This window comes from Cydia strobilella, chromosome 3, assembly GCF_947568885.1.
Source record: "Cydia strobilella chromosome 3, ilCydStro3.1, whole genome shotgun sequence".
NCBI lineage: Eukaryota > Metazoa > Arthropoda > Insecta > Lepidoptera > Tortricidae > Cydia > Cydia strobilella.
The window spans coordinates 20,679,247-20,700,653 of NC_086043.1; the positions used below are offsets into that span (position 1 = coordinate 20,679,247).

The window sequence follows — 21,407 nt, forward strand, 5'->3', positions numbered from 1 at the left end:
CTCTCGCTCATCATCATGGAAAACGAGCTGAGCGAGATAAAAGGTAAGATGCCTGTGTGACAACCTGATAACCTACTGTTCGACGTGGTGGCCTGGTGGCTCTAAAAGACCTGCGATCGCGAACCCGGTTCCCACTCAGTCTCTCTGTCCGGAGATCAGTGACGAGGGTACTGTTCTCTAGCGAGATGAAAGGTAAAATGTATGGCCTAATGGCAACGCAAAAGCACTACTCGTATAGGTTGGCTCGGCACGAAAAGACCGATGACCATGCAATTGGAAATTCCATATGTCCCTTACGACATTTGAAATTTCCACCGTCGAATATTACGATGACATCGATGTGATCTAACAATGGAGATCTAAAGTCATTGGAACTAGATGATCAAACAACGCAACCTCAATTATTTTACTAACATGTTACATTGTTTCCAGTTCAAATGGACGCAAGTCGCGTGGTGGTGACGCACCTGCCCATCGTGGAGGACGGACTGTCGTCTGGCCACGCCTCAGACAATGACAATAATAACCAACTGCCGACCTTACAACAGGTATTATAATTGTCATTTGCTCCTTGTACTAATAGTATAATAAGTGTAGTAAGTAGATCCTTAAACGAAATAATATAGATATTTAGGTATTTTTGAGATGTTACACTTAGACAAGTGAGGCATAAAACAGGCTTATCTTAATTTCAATTTCCAAAACTCTTTATAACGCGCGCGCTAAGGGTACCCGGTCCCCATATTATCTGACATTTATGCTGTCTTTTACCAAAGAAATTATTTATTTAATATTGTCTTCGGTTACCGCGATAGTTACTCATGAAATAAAACTATGAAAACGGATTATATCGCGTATATTGAATTTATAATACATCCCGACGTTTCGAACCCTTTACACCCGTGGTGGTGGTGGTGGTGGTGGTGGTGGTTCGTGGTCACCCGTTGACCACGAACGCTGTAAAGGGTTCGAAACGTCGGGATATATTATAAATTCAATATACGCGATATAATCCGTTTTCATAGTTTTATTTCAAATTATTTATTTGATAATATCACGTTTAACTTACGTTTATTTCGCAGGGGCATTCTTCAGTGATAATTGAGGAGATTGTGGAGAACGGAACCAGCGCGGAGGCTCACGTGCTTTCTGACGCCGACCTACACTCGTTGGATCCTCTAGGTAAGTTTAGTGACGAGATCGTAGGCCCGTAGTCGGATCTCTATGGGTTATATTAAGTGAATGCAGTTTGGAGAAAGACAACAAAAATATTTAGATAAATGACCGAAATTACACATACAAGTAAAAAAATGTAAGGGAAGTCTATAATTTATGAAAGGGGCGCTGATAGTTTTATGATACCTTATTGCTTGAGGGGCTTTTTTCTGAGAAAAAATACTACAATACGTACAAGCGGAAGTTTCTTTTTAATAAAATAATAAATTGATAAGTGTTACGCGACAGGTTACGACCTGACCACTTTTATATAGTACTTACATTGTGATACAAGTGTGCTACGTTGGTCATTACACACGAGGCGATATTGTGCGCGCGAGCTGTAAGCGAGCGCGCAATAAGAAAGCCGATGTGTGTAATGACCAATGCACACGCGTTTCATACGACGTTTTTCAACACACTTGCGAGGAAAAAAAGGAAACTTTCATATTAATTAAATTTGAATTGTTAAAACAGTTAGTATGTAGTGTTGCATCTGTCATACTGTTTTTCTTGCGGTTTCAGTCTAATTTCTTGCGATTTCAGTCTTTTAAGTGCGTGCGCTTATAAAGCATGCCGTTCGCTACATTTTTTGCGGTTGAGGAACCGCTTTTGAAAAAACCGCAGTGCGTTCTAAGCCTAAGAAGGCTCCGTTTTCATACATATTATTAGCAATCAGTTACCTTCTTAAGTCAGTAGGATTATCATTCATTACCTAACAAGTTCTATAATATAAAGAAAAAGCACGCGTCTAGGATTATAAGCCTAAAAGCGGTTCAATAACTTGCATGTTACGAGCAGTGTGTTGAAAATAAATATCACAAATAATTTCACAGACACTGAAATAATGATATTACCTAATGTTATCGTTAGCGTGCAGCGAAGTGTCCCCGCCGCCGCCCGCGCCGGCGCCGCACCGCCCCGCCGACGAGCCCGAGCGCGCGCCGCACCAGCCGCACCAGCCGCACCAGCCACACCAGCCGCACCAGCCACACCAGCCACACACGCCACATGTAGCGCACGACGATTATCCCAATAGGTATGCATTGACTGTGATTTAAATATATTCGATAACTACTAACAGCAACACTGTTAATTGACCTTGTAAACGCTCTACAAGCCTCAATTAGATTAATCGTTTGTTCTGTCATTTTGACTTAGGTGTTTATATGAAAGGGATGGAACATAAGCGAATCTGTCTTAACTATAATGGTCAGTTAAAAGTGGACGATGGTACAGTCGCCATCAGATATATCAGAGCGCCCGAGGTGCTCAAAATATCTGAACACGCACTCTAACGCCTTGTCAATAGAGGCGTGTTCAGATATTTGTGAGCACCTCGGGCGCTCCGATATATCAGATATTGGCGACTGTACAAGAAATGAACTCGTACTTTTCTTAGGTATGAAAGTACGAGTAGAAATAATGAGCACATATTTTTTAAATGTGTGACTATAAAAACAATACTATCTGAGCAGTTTAACTTTCCAAATTATGATATATAGTTGGTCAAACCAAATTGTCAGTGAATAAAAACAAAAAAAAAACAATAGTCCTCCTTTTCTTTTGGGTGCTAGTACTAGTGTAAGACAAAGATAGTATGATTCTCTCTATCTATGTTTGAAATGAGACAGTCCTTTGACAGTAAATAACGCAAATTAGACATCAAACAGTATTTATGTAATTATTTTACTAGTCAAATATGTATACCGTAATTAATAGTACCCAAACACGAACTCGCCTTCGAATTAATAAATTGAGGTTGTGTGCGTAAAACTTCTTTACGTTCTTACTAATGGTACTATTTTAACTTAATAGTGATTATTAAATATGCTAATAATAATGTTTGTATTCAACTTCAAAGTTATAAATTGTGCTATTTTCAATAAAAAGGGACCTTATTGTCGATGGCGCTTACGCCATTATTAACGATGCTCCGATATAAATACAATGCCGCGCGACGCTGTGCGGCGTAAGCGCCATCGGCAATAAGGTCCCTTTTTATAGAAAATACCACAATTAAACTCATTAACATGGTATTAATAATAATTTGTTTCGTAGTAGGAAAAGGCCCTCATCAGCGCAGAGTACAGACTCCGTGGAAATCAAACCTGCGAGTGGAGATGAAGGTAAACTCTTCAACTTTTTTTTAACTTTATAAAATAAAATAAAACTTTCACTTTAAAAAAATTCTACCGTAACTTGTAATGTGTAACGTTTCTACAGCTGTAATTTTACCTATGTACTTACCAAAAAAATATTGGCGACCTACCTTATGCGGTAACTAGATTACCAAGTCATAAGCAAAATTGCATGGCCAGTTTATAAGTAAATTCATTCATAATGTCTCCATGCAGTTCTGCAGCTCGCTGTACCTATGAAGCAATCCACTTCTACTTCAGCTGTCAAATATGTGATTACTATTACGACGCGTACACTGTCTACTCTTTACATGTCTTACTATTCATTTGTCTATTATACTGAGTTATGTTACTGAAGTTTTATGTTGTTTGCAAGCTACATAGAATTATATTGTTACAGATGAAGCGGACACGGACCTGGAGACTGACAGACTATTAGGGCAGCAGAGGACGGACGACCAGGGATTCTTCGACGATAAGGTAAGAGGAAACTAAATTAGTGACATATATAACAGCCGTGTAGTGTCTCTGTTTTACACGGGACCTAGACTGACAGGCTATTAGGGCAGCAGAGGACGGACGACCAGGGATTCTTCGACGATAAGGTAAGACGAAATTTTATCAGTGACATATAGAACAGCCGTGTAGTGTCTCTGTTTTACACGGGACCTAGACTGACAGGCTATTAGGGCAGCAGAGGACGGACGACCAGGGATTCTTCGACGTGTAAGACGAAACATATCACAGTGACATATATAACAGCCGTGTATTTCCCTGTTATACACGGGGACCTAGACTGACAGGCTATTAGGGCAGCAGAGGACGGATGACCAGGGATTCTTCGACGTGTAAGACGAAACAATATCACAGTGACATATAGAACAGCCGTGTAGTGTCCCTGTTATACACGGGGACCTAGACTGACAGGCTATTAGGATAGCAGAGGACGGACGACCAGGGATTCTTCGACGATAAGGTAAGACGAAATTTTATCAGTGACATATAGAACAGCCGTGTAGTGTCCCTGTTATACACGGGGACCTAGACTGACAGGCTATTAGGGCAGCAGAGGACGGACGACCAGGCATTCTTCGACGTGTAAGACGAAACATATCACAGTGACATATATAACAGCCGTGTATTTCCCTGTTATACACGGGGACCTAGACTGACAGGCTATTAGGGCAGCAGAGGACGGATGACCAGGGATTCTTCGACGTGTAAGACGAAACATATCACAGTGACATATACAACAGCCGTGTATTTCCCTGTTATACACAGGGACCTAGACTGACAGACTATTAGGGCAGCAGAGGACGGATGACCAGGGATTCTTCGACGTGTAAGACGAAACATATCACAGTGACATATACAACAGCCGTGTATTTCCCTGTTATACACAGGGACCTAGACTGACAGACTATTAGGGCAGCAGAGGACGGACGACCAGGGATTCTTCGACGTGTAAGACGAAACATATCACAGTGACATATACAACAGCCGTGTATTTCCCTGTTATACACAGGGACCTAGACTGACAGACTATTAGGGCAGCAGAGGACGGACGACCAGGGATTCTTCGACGTGTAAGACGAAACTATATCAGTGACATACAGATAGAACAGTTGTGTTGTGTAGGGACACAACACAACTGTCCCGTAGAATAGGGATTCTACCTACGGAAGTTAATTGTAGACGCCATGATACAGATGTAGGAGCATTCCACTGGCTGTCCCGTACTTTTATTTCATGTATAACAACTTTTTAATCGGCGTTTAAAGCGGCGTTCTGAGCATTTATCACAGAAACACAAATTCCTATACCTACAAATCTTCAGAAGATTCGCGTTTGTACGGGACAACGGTAGACAATTTCATGGAACGCCTCGAATCCTGTAGTGCATAATCTTTTACCATCGTATTTTCACGGAAACACACGAACGTGTTATTTAAGCTATTTCAGTCAGTCAGTACAAAAACCGGCCAAGTGCGAGTCGGACTCGCGTTCCAAGGGTTCCGTACATTATACAATTTAAACAATGTATTTTTTATGTGAAACGTGAAATGTCTTTAAAAAACCCGTAGGGGTCGGATCAAAAACTAAATAATTCAGTTCGACTTACGCTTGTCTGCACATTTCTAATAGGTTTTCCTGTGATCTATAGGTAAAGATCTATTTTGGGTATTTTTTTTTTAATTTTAGATCCAGTAGTTTCATAAAGGGGGGGGGAATGGTCAATGTTTGCCTATTTCCTTGAATAACGTCTAAACTGTTTATCCTAAAATTATAAAAAATATATGTTTGAGATTCTCACAATGAGCTCTTTCATTTGATATATAACACAATATAGTTTGAAAAACTTTATTTTTTAATTTTCTCATTTACCCCCCAAAAGTGGCCCCCATGTTTAAAATAAAATTTTTACGTTACATGTCCGTCTTTGGGTCACAAACTTACATATGTATACCAAATTTCAACTTAATCGGTCCAGTACTTTCGGAGAAAATAGGCCGTGACAGACGGACAGACAGACAGACAGACGCACGAGTGATCCTATAAGGGTTCCGTTTTTTCCTTTTGAGGTACGGAACCCTTAAAGTACTAAAACCCTACAGGCCTACAATTAATCCATACTAATATTATAAATGCGAAAGTCTGTCTGTCTGTCTTTCTGTCTGTGTGTTCCCTCTTCACGCTTAAACCGCTGAATCGATTTAGATGAAATTTGGCATAGAGATAGGTTGAGTCCCTGAGAAGGACATAGGTTAGTTTTTATCCCGAAAATCATCCCTTAAGAAAGTAAAAAGCGGGGTGGAATTGAGATAATTAGCGAAGTGCCTGCTAATTTGTGTGCATAATATGCTCAAATTTAGATTGCTATGAGAATTTTTCCAGGCGCTATTCTTACTCTAGCTGCGGAAGTCCACGCAGACGAAGTCGCGGGCAAAAGCTAGTTTTAATTAAATTTGTATTCAATATTTAGTAATGCGGAAACAGTAGTCTAATAATAACTGGAGACGATTTCAAAACCCATTATGATAACAACTCAACAACTATTCCTAATCTCAGGTCAATGCGCTAGTATGTCATAGTTATTCATAGGTACAAGTTACATAATTGACAACGTTTAACGACCCATAATATTTTAACCTCCAATATTATCATACCACAAAAACTACTAAACCGATCATTCCGATCTGACTTCATGGTCTACGAAGTACGAACTAAAACTACTTTCGAGATTTGGACCGGAAACGTAGAAAGAGGTACGTCGACTTAATCTCTTTATGCATGAGGAACTTCCATTAGGCCAACTACTCTAGCGCAGCCGTATTTGCATACATTACAAACAGTCTTGTACAGCGTAGTTCTAAAAGGTCTTATATTGGTAGCAAACTGTTGTTCCTTAATACGACTTAGGTATTAGTGGAACGGAATGCACTGGTCGGTTAAAACCGAAAGGTCGTAAAACGTTACGAAACACGTTTAAAGATACGCCTTTTTTGTTTTTAATCCGCCAATGCAGAACTGTTCAGTGATAGGCCTTATCCCGTTATATTAAGGTTTACGTTTGTATTATGTCGAAACAAGTCTCATTTAATCACGCTACTGCCATGTGCGTATAATTGTAATTGGTCATACATTCAGTGACTAGAGTTAGACCAAGATAAGTCTGCAACGATTTTGATAGCACACGCAGTGCAAATGTTATTTATACGTCATCCATACTAATATTATAAATGCGAAAGTCTGTCTGTCTGTCTATCTGTGTGTTCCCTCTTCACGCTTAAACCGCTGAATCGATTTAGATGAAATTTGGCATAGAGATAGGTTGAGTCCCTGAGAAGGACATAGGATAGTTTTTATCCCGAAAATCATCCCTTAAGAAAGTAAAAAGCGGGGTGGAATTGAGATAATTAATGAAGTAAGTGTCTGCTAATTTGTGTACATAATATGCTCAAATTGAATAATTGCTATAAGATTTTCTCCAGGCGCTATTCTTACTCTAGCTGGGGTTACTAAGTCCACGCAGACGAAGTCGCGGGCAAAAGCTAGTAATTTTATAGAAGTTTGACGTTTCAAATAACACTTGCACTGCGTGTGCTATCAAATAGTTGCAGACTTGGCTTGGTCTACTCTATAAATTTATTACAATGAGACAGTGTTGGCCGAACGTTAATTGCAATTAACCATTAACCAGTACCAATTGAACCGTAAGCCGTAACGGACGGTTACAGTTTACGGTACAATTTGTACTGGTTAATGGTTAATTGCATTAACGTTTCGGCCAACACTGCAATGAGACACCTTTTTTCTTGAACACAATCAGCAATATTCAGACCATAATAGACCTTAATTCCTTGCAACGTTTACTCTGCTACTACAGTCGCCATCAGATATATCGGAGCGGCCGAGATTCCCAAGAATATCTAAACACGCACTCTAGCGCCTTGGCAATGAGGGCTAACGCGTATGAATTCGCCGCTAGGGGCGCTAGTGTAGATGGTGGTCTTTTCCATAGTTCGAAATGTCAAATGTCACTTGTCACTTCAATGACTGACAGCTGTTCTTTAGTCTTTTGTCTTTTGGACCACCATTAACAGAGGCGCCAACTGGTGAGCAAAATACCGATAGCCCTAATAGAGTCGTGTTGAGATATTTGTGAGCACCTTCGCCGCCCCGATATATCTGATCGCGACTGTACAATAGTCTTAATTATGAGACTACTGTGCGCGTGAGGTCACGCGCATGATTTAGATCGAGCGACCTTGTTACATTATTGCGGTGTCTGAGATGCGTGGGAGTGGCCGTCTGTGCCTACTCTGCGCTTGACTCGGAGAGAACATTGCGAAATAAAATGTTTGTGACACTTCTTTGTTTTGATGTGTTTATTTTATTTTTAAGTTTAGTTTATCTTGTTTTTAATTTTATTTAGATCAGGTATTCAGATTAATTGAATCGGTACCATACTAGCCAAAGCAATAGTCGGTAGGTAGGTATCATTTATGACTCAAATTTCGATAACGATAGGACTAAATACTATGTAGGTACTTTGTAGCTCACTTTTCCGAAAAATCCGAAGAAATAATAAATAATAGGTATACATAGTGAAATATATGAAAGGACAGGTAGCGTACGTACGCTTAAGTTTGACAAAACATATCAATTTTATTTATATTAAACATCACAATAAATACCTACTATATCAATTATTAGTAGTCAATTCCAATAAAAAGAACAAAATTGTAAAGGATTTTACACGTTTTTTTTTCACGATAAAATATCAAGACGAAATGTAAAATACATCTGCAAAATAGAATTCTTTTTTAAATTGACCATGCACTTTTGCAGCTCGCTGTACAGTCAAGGGCATAAATATATATACATTCCCAGTTTCAAAAATATGGTGTACGCTCTTACACCTTGGACAATAAAGTCGTGTTCACATAATTTTGAGCCATTTGTCTGGATCGATATTTTTGCCTTCGACTGTACACTGATAACATACTGATTGAGCTTAGAACGCCTAGTCCAATATAATCGGTATCTTACGCCAGCGACACTACCACTGTAACCACTCTGTTGTTTTATCTTTGCCCACCCATATGTTTACACATCATAACAGTGCGGGCAGTGCCAGCGCACCATGTGGGCCGTGCGCATGTGTGCGTGCTTAGATACCGTATCTCACTGACCATTGATAACGAATCGATGTAACGCTTAATCAATAAAACACCTTTAACTTTTTAATTCTCGCCATGACCGACGACGAAAAAGAACCTTGCCTAGAAAGTGGCCAGTGCGCTTTGGACCGTAAAGGGGTTTATAGCGATAACGAAACTAATAACAATGTCGTTAAAAGTGTCGCGGAAAAAGAACCTTGTTTAGTGTCAAAGGATATGGATCAATGTGAGACAGAGTGCAAGGAAAACTCCGAGGTTGTTTATAGAGAAAGTGAGAGTAATAATACAAATTATAATGAATTAGCCAAAGACATTAGTGAACCTTTAGAAAATAAACAAAGTAGCCAGTTAGAAAATATTGAATGTTGTGATAAGGAATTAGAGGAAAAATGTAATGTGAATGAAGAAAAAAGTGACTCAATTTCTGATGAAATAATTGTTTCAAGGAATGATACAAAGTCCAATGAGGAAATAATACAGGAAGCGACGAATTGTGATACGAAGAAGGTGTGTGATTGGGTTTTTTATCAGTGTTACCTACTTTCTTCTGTATTTTTCCTTATGAATAATGTATGTAGTCTAGTGCATTGATTGGATTTTAATTGCCTGGGAATAAGTCTTAAGACGGTCTTTACGCTTTTAATAATAGAGTGGTATTCAGAGACTGATTGCATGTTTGCGTGTAGGTAATAAATAAACTCCTGCTGAATTTTGTAAACAAATCGGAGTACTTATAGGTTAAGACGGAAGGCTAAGATTTGAAAACATGGAAATAAATAAATACAGGGCATGCTGAGTGATGATTGCATTTGCCTACTAATGTAACAACCGTTTGCAACTGATAAGATAACAGTATGCATAATTGCCTAAACACGTTATGAAACTTTGCTTAGGTTGCTTTATTTACGAGACAATTTCGTTTATAAAACAAACCATAAAAGATGATCACACAGCATTAAAAAACTAACAAATATTTTTTTGGCAAAAATATTTGGCACATTTATTATAAATTTTTGGCACAAGCTTTTATCGCTGACTGTAGGTACTTTTCTTTCCACAATTTTGACAACCCCAAAACAATTAGTTTGCGTTGTTTTATCATTATCAGAGTTGCCATGGCCACCTCCTGTCTCCATCATCAGATCAGCTCGATGTCATCGTAATATTGCATTGTCATCCGATTTACATATGTATGTAAAATTTCAGCTCAATCGGACATCGGGAAGTGGCTCAAATTTTGCTTCAAAGATTTGACCCACACAAACTAACAGGGCAAGTTAAAAAAAAAATTGTAAAAATAATATTCTCAATAACATTAAGAAGAGATACACACACACAATAGAAAAAGAAGCCCGCTGATTAAACAATTTAAACATAATAATTATGGATATTTTGGAGAAGTAAATCTGCTAAAGTGCGTCTATATCTAGCCAAAACGCGGTGTACGTACGTGATGTGACCAAGAGGCTCGCGAGAACGACGCATTCGCAGCATATTCACCAACCCTCATAACTCAACAATAATTGCTTTACTTTCAGGGATGGCGCAAACCGAAATCACGTACAGTGATGCCAGCGGGCAGCGTCTCCGGCGGCGCGCGGTCTCCTCCACACGACGATCAGGATGAAACACATCATAATGGGAAGGTAAGACATCTATGGCATACACTTTTGAATGCCGTTGTAGACAGGGGTGGTACAATCTGTGGTTTCGTACAGTGGCATTCGGCAACGTTTGGAATAGAAGAGTAAGTGCTGTCTTAAAGTTGACTATCAAACACCAAAATCGCGTATTCCATATACGAGCCGATAACGTGGGTGTGTAATTTAGAATAGAATAGAATACATTTATTTACGTCACATGACGGTAGGTTACAGAAGAGTGTATAAAAGGAGCGGACGAAAAAAGGACCCCCACTGATTGACCTGATTTTCGGTAATTTGTGACTATAGTAGACACAGACGCAAACCAAACTGATGACCGGGGTCATATCACTCTCTCTCACCCTAGCTTCGACCACGCGAGCGTGAATGAGAAGTTTTACGACCCTGTCGTCAGTTTGGCTTGTAGTAGTCACAATTTTCGTAAATTAAGCCCTTTAATGAACGTGACCCTTGGTCCATCAATTGCGTTGGCGGAGCCAATATTTCCATCGAGGTCTGTTTTTTTATTCCGTAGACCAAAATGACGTTTCATGTGTAAGACATGACATTTTTTAGTACCACATGAAATGTCATTTTAGTCTACGGAATAAAAAAACAGAATTTTAGTAGATTTTTCTATTAGTCAAATTAAAATTACCTAACGATTAAAATCAAGACCAAACCGTTTTTTTTGTTTTTAGGATAAAGATGGAAAAAAGAAAAGCAAAAATAAAGAAGGTGAGTTGGTAAATTTTCAATAATTTAATTTCTAATTAATAAAACAGATCCAACTTTAATGCGTTACTAACTAAAACTTAATTTTCTGCTGCTTTTGGACTTCTGTTGGTGAGTTTACTAATTATTTTTTTACGTTAAAAATAATAATATTTATAACAGGTACTTAGCCCAGTTTATTGTGGTTAAACTTTGTATTTTACTATTTGTATACTACCGTAAAACCATAATTAAGGCCACAGCACACCGGCTGCGTGTGCGTAGACGAGGTGCGCGTGCGCTGAAATGTTTGAGCTGTGCACGCACACGTCTCGCAAACGGTGTGCCGTCTCTCATAAGGATCTGTATATTACAACGCGCACGTGCACGTCTACGCACACGCGCCCGGTGGGTTCAGGCCTTTAAACACAACAACAGACGTTTTTTCCTGTTTTTCCAGACATGCGTTCAGTTCTCATCGAAGGCGTATTATTCCGAGCGCGTTACCTCGGCTCAACCCAACTGGCTTGCGAAGGACAGCCAACTAAAGCCACCAGGATGCTCCAGGCCGAAGAGGCTGTCTCCAGAATCAAGGTAACATTGGCTGTTTGACCATTACATGTCCTAACCTTGATTTAAAAGTTTTGGAGGGAAACGCACGCCATATTGATAACCATAGACTAAAAAAGATGGAGTTTGACAGATGCGTTTAGTTTTTCCAGTAACCAAAAAATGTTTTCAATGTAAGCAGTTACTGGAAAAATTAAGCTGTAATTTACTATAAAATTATAAAATTAAACTTGTACTAATTTCCGTTTCAAATTTATTAGACAGGTTGCACAACAGTATGTTCTATCTAATATCTTTATTTTCTTTTTAACTAATTTGCATTCTCATAATAGACTTTTAATAATCGTGGCAAGAACCACATTTGCCAGTGTGAATCGGTATAAATGTAAAATATTATTTTAGTAGACTTGCATTGGAAAGAGCATGGAATTACTTCTTCTGTCTCTCACTGTGCCTATATCATTTTGCACCGAACAAAAAACAACTCACTGGCTACTAAAACTTGCTTCCTCTTGTCTATGATTAGGACTACTAAGAAGACTCAGACACAACACTATTAAAAAATGAAAAAAAAAAATACATACACTGTTCCTTTTTCAAATTCGAACACTACCCTACCTATGCTATGGGCACTTACTTTCGCACGGCTACCTGTCTATAATCATGGCCTTTTTGTATATACTAACGTAATTTCATGCTCATTAGATTAAGTGTTTTGAGAATGCTAGTGGGTTGCCTTACCTTAGTACCTGACTTAGAGGTGCGTGGATAAAGACCGTAACCGTTTAAAGACTGCCGTTTTCGCTCTTATTGACATGGCACTAGAGTATTTTTTTCAGTGTGCTCCTCACCCCTCGACCCGACCCAGGAAGACTATAGTCATGGCCGGCTAACCTCCTCTGGATTTTTGTCGCTTGTCGCTCTGCTTATTCCCTTTTTTTGCACATTTTTGGTGAAGGTAAGATGCTATGCTACCTTGTCGCATGCTCACGATCTATCCATATTGGCGAAGAATACGCTAACACTTATTAAATACCAAGAATTTTCCATGTGGACATTGTGCACATCGATATTAGTGGAAGTCTTTTGTCCTGTTATAAAGAGCGTGTGAGATGAGAGAAGAAACAAAGCATCAAAATGAAGAAATGAGCAATCGTAATCATTGGTGTTTGCACCAATTTTATTTTATTAAAATAAATAATTACAATAAAGTGGTGTGTAATATTCTTAGTTATAAATTGCAATCGTTTTGCATCTTTGACGTAAGCCTTTGATTGTGCAATTTGACGTGGATTGATTGACGTGATACAATGAGGATGTTAGGAGACAGATTATACCTAGATGACAACAGTGATAAATTGCTTTTCTTTTAATCACAAAGTCAAGTAGTACAATTGACATGAAAATATAAATATTATTGGGTAATGGATGACTCTGTTTCTCTTTAAAGATAAGAAGGAAATTTGGGAATATGAGGGTGTTAATTATTTTTCTTTAAGTAGTTATAATAATTATCAATCATATAGGAGTTCGGCTGATTAATATGGCTTAAATAAATACAATAAATCCGGGAAGTTAGCGTGTACGTTATGTTGAATAATCAAACTAGTACAATATTATTTGACCAACACTCCTCAACGCTCGATGCAACACATAGTGATTTAATGTCTGCACATTTCTATAATAGTAAATAACTAAACTATGAAACTTAAAAACTAAACTTAAAAATAAATAAAATTAATCATAAAATAAATAATTAAAAATGGTGCCGTAGATGCTGGCAGCATTTCCTCGCTGTATCGCAATGCTTACTCTTTGTGCGAGAAAGCTGCCAGCTCTACGGATGATTTAATTGTGTACGTTTCTGTAATTTTACTTAACTCATACGCTTAGCGTTTGAATGAATCATTCCCGCTTAGCTTATACCAGAGTAAAGAGTTTTATAATTAAATAAGCTGTTAAAGTCAGTGCCAAAATCATGTCACAAAATTCTGCATTCTGGGCATTAGTCTGTTATTAAGACATTTTTGTGGCATTATTATTTTCATTGACTTTAACACTATTAAACCACTACTCTCGGCTCATATACAAGTAGCCTTACCACAAGCTTGTCACTGACATGGCACTGACATATTCGCTAGCGTGTGCGTAACTTACTTTTTAAACATTTTTCTCGTACTAGCATATTAGTGCGAGCGAGATGTATAGAAAGTAAGTTACGCAGGCGTTAGCGAATATGTCATGTCAGTGATAGGTCAGTGACAAGCTCATGGTAGCCGTAAAGCCGCTTCATACTCGTGCGCGAATTGCGGCGCGAAGCCGTGAACGCGAGTGTGGAGCGGGCGTCGCAGATCTGCGAAATCGACTTGACACTCGCGTTCGCGGCTTCGCGCCGCGATTCGCGCACGAGTGTGGAGGGCGCTTAAAGTTCACGCGTCCGCTTCTCGCACGTTTCATTCTACGCACAATGTTACCCGATTCACACCGGCTCAGGTGGCCAATCACGCCGAACGGAATGCACTCGCGAACAAGCTTCAACGCCTTCGCACAAAATTGAACCCTTTGTGTCTGACTAATTAAGGTTGATTTCCGTTAGGACGCTTTCATACTAACAGGGACGCTCGCTTCTCACATCATTGTTGAGTGTTTTCGAGTTGTTTTGCTTGCTTTTGCGCAGTTGCGGGATATGTGTGGTTTTATGTGTAAAAAAAGTAGAGGGCTTATGCCAGTTCAGCCAGTTAAACAGGTTTTAGGGAAGATGAAACAAAAACTATAACTTTGTTTGGCTTTACATTTAAGGTAACATTTTTAAAGCTACGATTGGCATATCAATTTCGCATAGATTGAATTTTGATTAGACAGAAAAACAATCTTAAAAAAAAATTATAAATGTTACAAAATCTTTTTAGTAAATTTTACAGATTCACTACTTTTCTTTATGATCAACATAATTAAAACTTTATTTTATTAGTCACTTAAAAACAGTTTAGAGTAGAATTATTTAATTCGCACATGATGCATTTATGAGCACGAAAAAGGATAAAAAAAATCAATTAAATTACTTCTAGCTTTCACTAAAGCACCTAAATAATTGAACCAGAGAGTTTCATCTTCATGTCGTCACATTCTGTCACGAAAGACTAAGTGCCAGTTGCACCATCCGCACTTGACAGACTGATCAACGTCACCCGGCGCGCCGCGGCGGTTTTCTATGAAAATTTCCATACAATAAAATTTTGCGAACTAACGATGTCAAACAGTTTGGTGCAACCGACCCTAAGGGTCAATCTCTGGTCAGCTTATCCTGGTATCTAAGCCCCGCGTTCTTGTAAAAGTACGATTTTAAATCGTGTTTTGTTTCAAAAAATAATACTTAAATCACTCCGGAGTTAAGCAGCTAAATAAAAAAAAAAGCAAAGCTTAGCATTGTATGTGAGAGCGAGCGTCTGAGGAGGCTAGCCGTCCACAGTGGGGCTGCGAGGGCCCGTACTCCGGCGTGTACGCGGCGCCGGCCGCCGTGTTCCGGCTCACTTTCCTGGGCTCGGTCGAGGTGGAGGAGGACAAGCGGCGACGGAAACGCCTCAAGAAGAACATGGTTGAGGAGGCGGTCAATAAGATTAAGGTGCGGGTGGTAGCACTGTAAGGTTGTCTATGGTCAGTTTTTTTTATTTGTTAGGGCTGAGGCGTCTTGTTTCTGACGTTAGATAGTTCTCGTTTTTTTTTCTATACTTCGGATATTTTTTATAAGGGATAGTTTTCAAAGGGATTGATATTATTTAGTTTTTTTTTAGTAACGTGTTTTAACAAGGCGCACGAGTATGAGACTGAGGAGGGACACTAGACAAAGGGCATTAAAATGATCTGTATGATATGCCTGGTCGAGCAAAAATAAACAGAAACACAGCCACGTCATCCTTTTCTCAATTACATTTAGGGCACCTCAAAACTTTTTGTTCAGTTAGACATACAAATGTTTTACGTTACGTTTTTGATGGGATAAGTATGTCAGAGAAACGGAAACCTTACAGTGCTTACGCTCATAGATATGAAAAACAGAAAATTTTAGAACGATTTTGGTTTTTATTCACAAAATATTAAACATAAGTAAAACTAAATAGAGATTTGTTAAAATTTTAATATTATGTTGACAGGTATTAATAATGAAAACAATACCAGAAAATTCGTAACGCTTCGCTTGCTTTCAAAATTAGATTGGGTTTTTTATTCCCCCAAAATTTGGATTCATTACGGTTAATGTTATATTATGATGCACTAACAATATTTAGTTAAGAAGGAATTATGGAAATAATAATTTAATTTTCATAAACATATCATATTTATATATGGTACCAACATATAGCTAACTATTGATAGTGTTAAATCGGTTTAAAAGTATATTCCACCATCTCCATTGTTTATGTAATTCGAAACTTCAATGTAGAATTTGGTATCAATCATATTCATTATAACATAGCATGCACGAATAATATACTAATAACAGTTGTTTTCCTTTCGCCTTCCATGGGGTACATCAGGCATTGGTAAGTTCTAAATTCTAAATTGAACACATCCTCGCCTGGTCGTGTGTCATTGCCCTTATACTAATGTTAAAAAAATATGTCATTTAAAAAATTCTGGTCAAACTTTCCCGTCAGTAGAAAAAGACCCCAAAATTTAAAAAAAAATATAGATCCGGAAGTTGAAGGTCTATAATTATTTTTAGACCTTCAGAATCTTCGTACGTTTTTTTTAATTTGGCGCTTGTTTTAGTGACAAACTGGTCGTTTATTTAAATCAGTAATGCCAACATTAAAGAACAATAAGATACCTTTCACACGGTTCACACGCGATCATGTCAGCATTTGTAATCTGTGTCAAAAGCTAAGCTCAGCTCGTATGAACTATTTTTTGTTTCATAAATCAACATTAACAACATAACAACACAAAAATGCAATTTTCACCACTGCAATGTCTACAACACTATTGAAACCGGAATATAACTAAGCACATTTTTATTTTCGAGTATTAATTTTATTTATTACATTTTAACCTTTTGACCACCACGACTTTTTATACCTATAAGACACAATATTAGAATTACACCTTATTAGAACACAATAAAGGTTCTTTTAAAATTATACGAGTGGGGGTCAAAAGGAACAACACATCTATATCGATAGTGCAAATCCAGCACTGTCTAAATTTTAATTTTAAATGATAAAAAGCGAAAATTTAATAAGCATCAACAGTTATACATACACGTATCAGAATGACTATATGAATATAAAAAACCAGTGTGATATTATTGTTTTAGTGACACGACACGACAATAGCTCAATTCGCAAGTAATTTAGGCACATGAAACAAAAATTTAAAACGAACTTCTCCTTTTTCTTTCAGGCTCCCGAAGGTGAAAACCAGCCAAGCACAGAAGTAGATCTCTTTATATCGACGGAGAAAATCATGGTCCTGAACACAGAACTAAAAGAAATCATGATGGACCACGCGCTCCGGACCATTTCGTACATCGCTGATATAGGGGACCTGGTGGTTCTCATGGCTAGGAGAAGGTTTGTGCCGCACGAGACGGATTCTGATCAACCGAAATTGAACAGGACGCCCAAGATGATATGCCACGTTTTTGAGAGTGAAGAGGTAAGTTTTTTTTATATGTGAAAGTTTAATCCTGCCTTCTGTATGTAGTCTAACACCCAGGATTATAGTAAACATTAGGATCTGATTTGTACTATCTAATACTTTAACCCAACCATTTACGGCTTATTGATGTCTCATTAGTTTTAATTCTACGGTGGAACACAAGAATTGGTTAAAAGGCATCAAATAAAAAGCCTATAGAAAAATAATTATTTAAGCTTAAGGCTTAAGCACCGAACATTTTTTAATGAAACTAGTGTATCAAAAAGATTGAGATGCTTAAGTTTTACTAACAAGTTAAATTTTCCCTTCGTATTTCAGGCGCAATTCATAGCACAATCCATCGGCCAAGCGTTCCAAGTGGCATACATGGAGTTCCTGAAAGCGAACGGGATCGAGGACCACAGCTTCGTCAAAGAAATGGACTATCAGGAAGTCCTGAACAGCCAGGAGATCTTTGGAGATGAATTACAGATGTTCGCCAAGAAGGAGCTGCAGAAGGAGGTGGTGGTGCCGAAGACGAAGGGCGAGATTCTGGGGGTGGTGGTGGTGGAGTCGGGGTGGGGTTCCATGTTGCCGACGGTGGTGATCGCTAATTTGGCACCAGCGGGTGCGGCGGCGAGGTGTGGGCAGCTCAATATAGGTAAGACTTCTAGAGATATCTAAGCCTTTTCTGAAGCCTTGGGAAATATAATATATAATACACCATTTAAGAGAGATTTTACAATGTTCTTATCATCGGGTAAGAGAAGGTTTCTGAAATTATTCGAGTACCAAACGCGGCAAAAGTTGCGCGCGTTAGCCATGCGCCTTACTTCGAGAATAATTTTGTGATCACATGATAAATGTTCTAACAATGTACGTGAAAAATGATTGAATAATTTTAATGTCTCTAGTTTTTAGTTACGGATTCGCGAAGTGAATGAAGAAACAAATAATAGACCCAGGAAAAAAAAACACTCGTTATTAATCTCTGTCATTTTCTCTCACGAATTCAATTCAATATTACTGCAATATTCTGCCACCAGAGTGCAGGACTAGCCTTTTTAGTAAACCATATAGTAACTTATACATACCTTAACAGGTTACCTACCTTACAGGTTATACTTTTAACAGGTTTTTGACAAGTTTTCAGAGATAATAAAATATGACATTGATGCATCAAGGCGGTTTGCTTACAGAGGACCTATCGGGAAACGCGAATCCGAAAATTCGCTATCTGCCTCTTTAAAGCTCGAATATGCAAGAGTGACAGAGATGTTAGATAAATAAATAAATTTTCTTGTTTCACGATAGATCCTCAGATTGTGGTAGTGGCGCCCTGGCGCCCCCTACGCAGAGTTTCGCGTAATATTCCCTATTGAATCGAATCGCCTTTACTTACCCTTCCACTTTCCAGGTGATCAAATAATCGCAATAAACGGCGTGAGCCTAGTCGGACTACCGCTATCAACGTGTCAGACGTACATAAAGAACTCCAAGAACCAAACGGTGGTGAAGCTGACGGTGGTGCCGTGTGCGCCCGTGGTGGAGGTCAAGATTAAACGGCCTGACACCAAGTATCAGCTCGGGTTCAGCGTGCAGAATGGAGTGGTGAGTTTTCGCCAAATTTCCTTTAGTTCTCCTGTCAAGTCCTCTTGAAAGTAGGTACATTAACCGAAGGACCGTAAACATTACAGTATTTTGATCACGTACTTTGAGCTTAGCTCTGTGAGATCGAATTTGTAATTAAAAGGTCCGCAATAGATTTAGTGGCACTTGGGTAGTTGAGAAATGACAACTGCGAATTGCAAACAGGAGACTACCAAGAGAGACCTTCAACTGCAGTTTCATAATGATAATGGGTTTCATTTGGAAATTCTCGGCCAATAATTAAATAACATAAAAATTCTACAGATGAGCACGTGTCCTTGCATAGTAGCGAAATTTATCTCCAAGTTTATTCGTAGAAAATTTCGAAATCGACTTGATCTCCGATCTTCACCAAAATTTGATTTCTCCTTACCTAAACTTTGCCTAACGGATTAAGTTTTTTGATAACAATAATATAGGATTGTCGACATTGTCGTACAGATATGCAGCTTACTCCGTGGCGGCATCGCCGAGCGCGGCGGCGTGCGCGTCGGTCACCGCATCATCGAGATCAACTCGCAGAGCGTCGTCGCCGTTCCGCACGAGCGCATCGTCAACCTGCTGGCGACATCTGTGGGCGAGGTACGACATTTTACTCCGATATGCTCGGAAATGTTTACCTTATTGTAGCAAAAATTGTACGGGAAATTCTTCTTTGTGGTCAAATTCAAACCATTATTGTCCTGTTTTAATTTTTAAACATATTTTAGTGACATTGATATTAATTTTATTGAATTTTGTTTTTATTGTATTTTGTTTGATTTAATTTCACTTCTTTTCAATTTTTTATTAATTAATTTATTATTAAGTTTATTGACATTCGTTATATAGTGTATAATACTAACCATATATTTAAGCTTTATGTATACTAACAACAATGATCTCAGTTGGTCTATGAATAAAAATTAAATTAAATTAAATTAAAATTAGTGGACGGGAAGTTATTAGAGTTAGACGGGGTGTTATTTGTGTGCTACTCTGCAGCGGCGCCATCATAATGAATATGGTTATATGGTGAAATGATGTACCTAAGAGGTACATCATGTACCTATAATGTTTATGGCTGTACCTGTGATAGGAAACGAAATAATGGGCATTGAAAGTGGCGCCGCTGGGAAGCATACTCCCCAGCGGCGCCACATAGTACTCATAAATAAAAATATCATCTTATCACCTTCATACCGATTTAAGTTTTGCAATTTCAGCCAGCGATATATAATAGCTTGTTAAAATTGTTTTATCTGAAATAAAACTATGAAAAAGGATTATATCGCGTAAATTGAATTTATAATACATCCCGACGTTTCGGACCCTTTACAGCGTTCGTGGTCAACGGGTGACTGAGGAAAAGCTACAATCTGCAAAAATACCCACATACAAAACTAATTAATCATTAAACTATAAACTTTAAGGCTGGTTGTACATGCAAAATCAGTTCAAAAGGCTAGTTATACAATACAACTATTTTCAAGTATAGTTGGTCAAGCTACTCTTGTCAGTAGAAAAAGGCGGCAAATTTAAAAAATGTAGGCGCGAAGGTATATTCTCCCATAGAAAATTTGAATTTCGCGCCTTTTGCTACTGACGAGATTTGCTTGACCAGCTATATATACGCGATAAAGCCACGCCGGCTCCAACCCTATATACCTCTGGCCTGAGAAATCTGGCTCAGGTTGTTTTATCTGACTCCAAATGTTTTTTTTACAGATCCTAATGAAAACGATGCCGACCTCCATGTTCCGGCTGCTGACGGGCCAGGAAAACCCCGTGTTCATATAAGCGCCGCCGCGCGACACAAGTGCCTGCTTACGATATTACACGCCGATTTAAAGCCCCCTCCACACTCGTGCGCGAATCGCGGCGCGAAGCTGCGAACGCGAGTGTGGAGTCTAGTTCGCTAATCAGCGAAATCGACTCCACACTCGCGTTCGCGGCTTCGCGCCGCGTAGTCTGGAGCGGACTTAATGTTGGCCCTGTCATGACACTTTAACACAGATAAAATATATAAAGGGTGATTACGATATAAAAAAAACTATAAAGCCGTCACCCAGCTTGTCTATTTAGGGTTTTTAGGGTGTAGATACACCGACGCCCCTTATTTTTATTAGTAGAATCCTTTGCGCCTACATTTTTTAAAGTTCTATTGATAAAAC

The 21,407-nt window shown here is 38.6% G+C and overlaps 1 protein-coding gene across 4 annotated transcripts in view; it reads left to right on the forward strand.

The window, feature by feature from the left end:
- The window catches only part of LOC134756069 (uncharacterized), a 30,174-nt gene extending 9,073 nt beyond the window's left edge, over positions 1-21,101 (forward strand). For 3 of the 4 annotated variants that reach the window (XM_063692871.1, XM_063692870.1, XM_063692872.1), the window contains exons 9-22: positions 433-548; positions 1,083-1,182; positions 2,089-2,254; positions 3,277-3,344; positions 3,757-3,836; positions 10,579-10,686; positions 11,385-11,421; positions 11,858-11,991; positions 15,437-15,595; positions 17,368-17,622; positions 17,944-18,265; positions 19,022-19,215; positions 19,696-19,836; positions 20,962-21,101. In XM_063692871.1, the coding sequence (XP_063548941.1) occupies positions 433-548; positions 1,083-1,182; positions 2,089-2,254; positions 3,277-3,344; positions 3,757-3,836; positions 10,579-10,686; positions 11,385-11,421; positions 11,858-11,991; positions 15,437-15,595; positions 17,368-17,622; positions 17,944-18,265; positions 19,022-19,215; positions 19,696-19,836; positions 20,962-21,033 (1,952 nt within the window). In that variant the 3' untranslated portion in view covers positions 21,034-21,101. The remainder of the gene's footprint in view (positions 1-432; positions 549-1,082; positions 1,183-2,088; positions 2,255-3,276; positions 3,345-3,756; positions 3,837-10,578; positions 10,687-11,384; positions 11,422-11,857; positions 11,992-15,436; positions 15,596-17,367; positions 17,623-17,943; positions 18,266-19,021; positions 19,216-19,695; positions 19,837-20,961) is intronic. The other variant, XM_063692869.1, reaches the window with a different exon arrangement.
- The last annotated feature ends 306 nt before the right edge of the window (positions 21,102-21,407 follow it).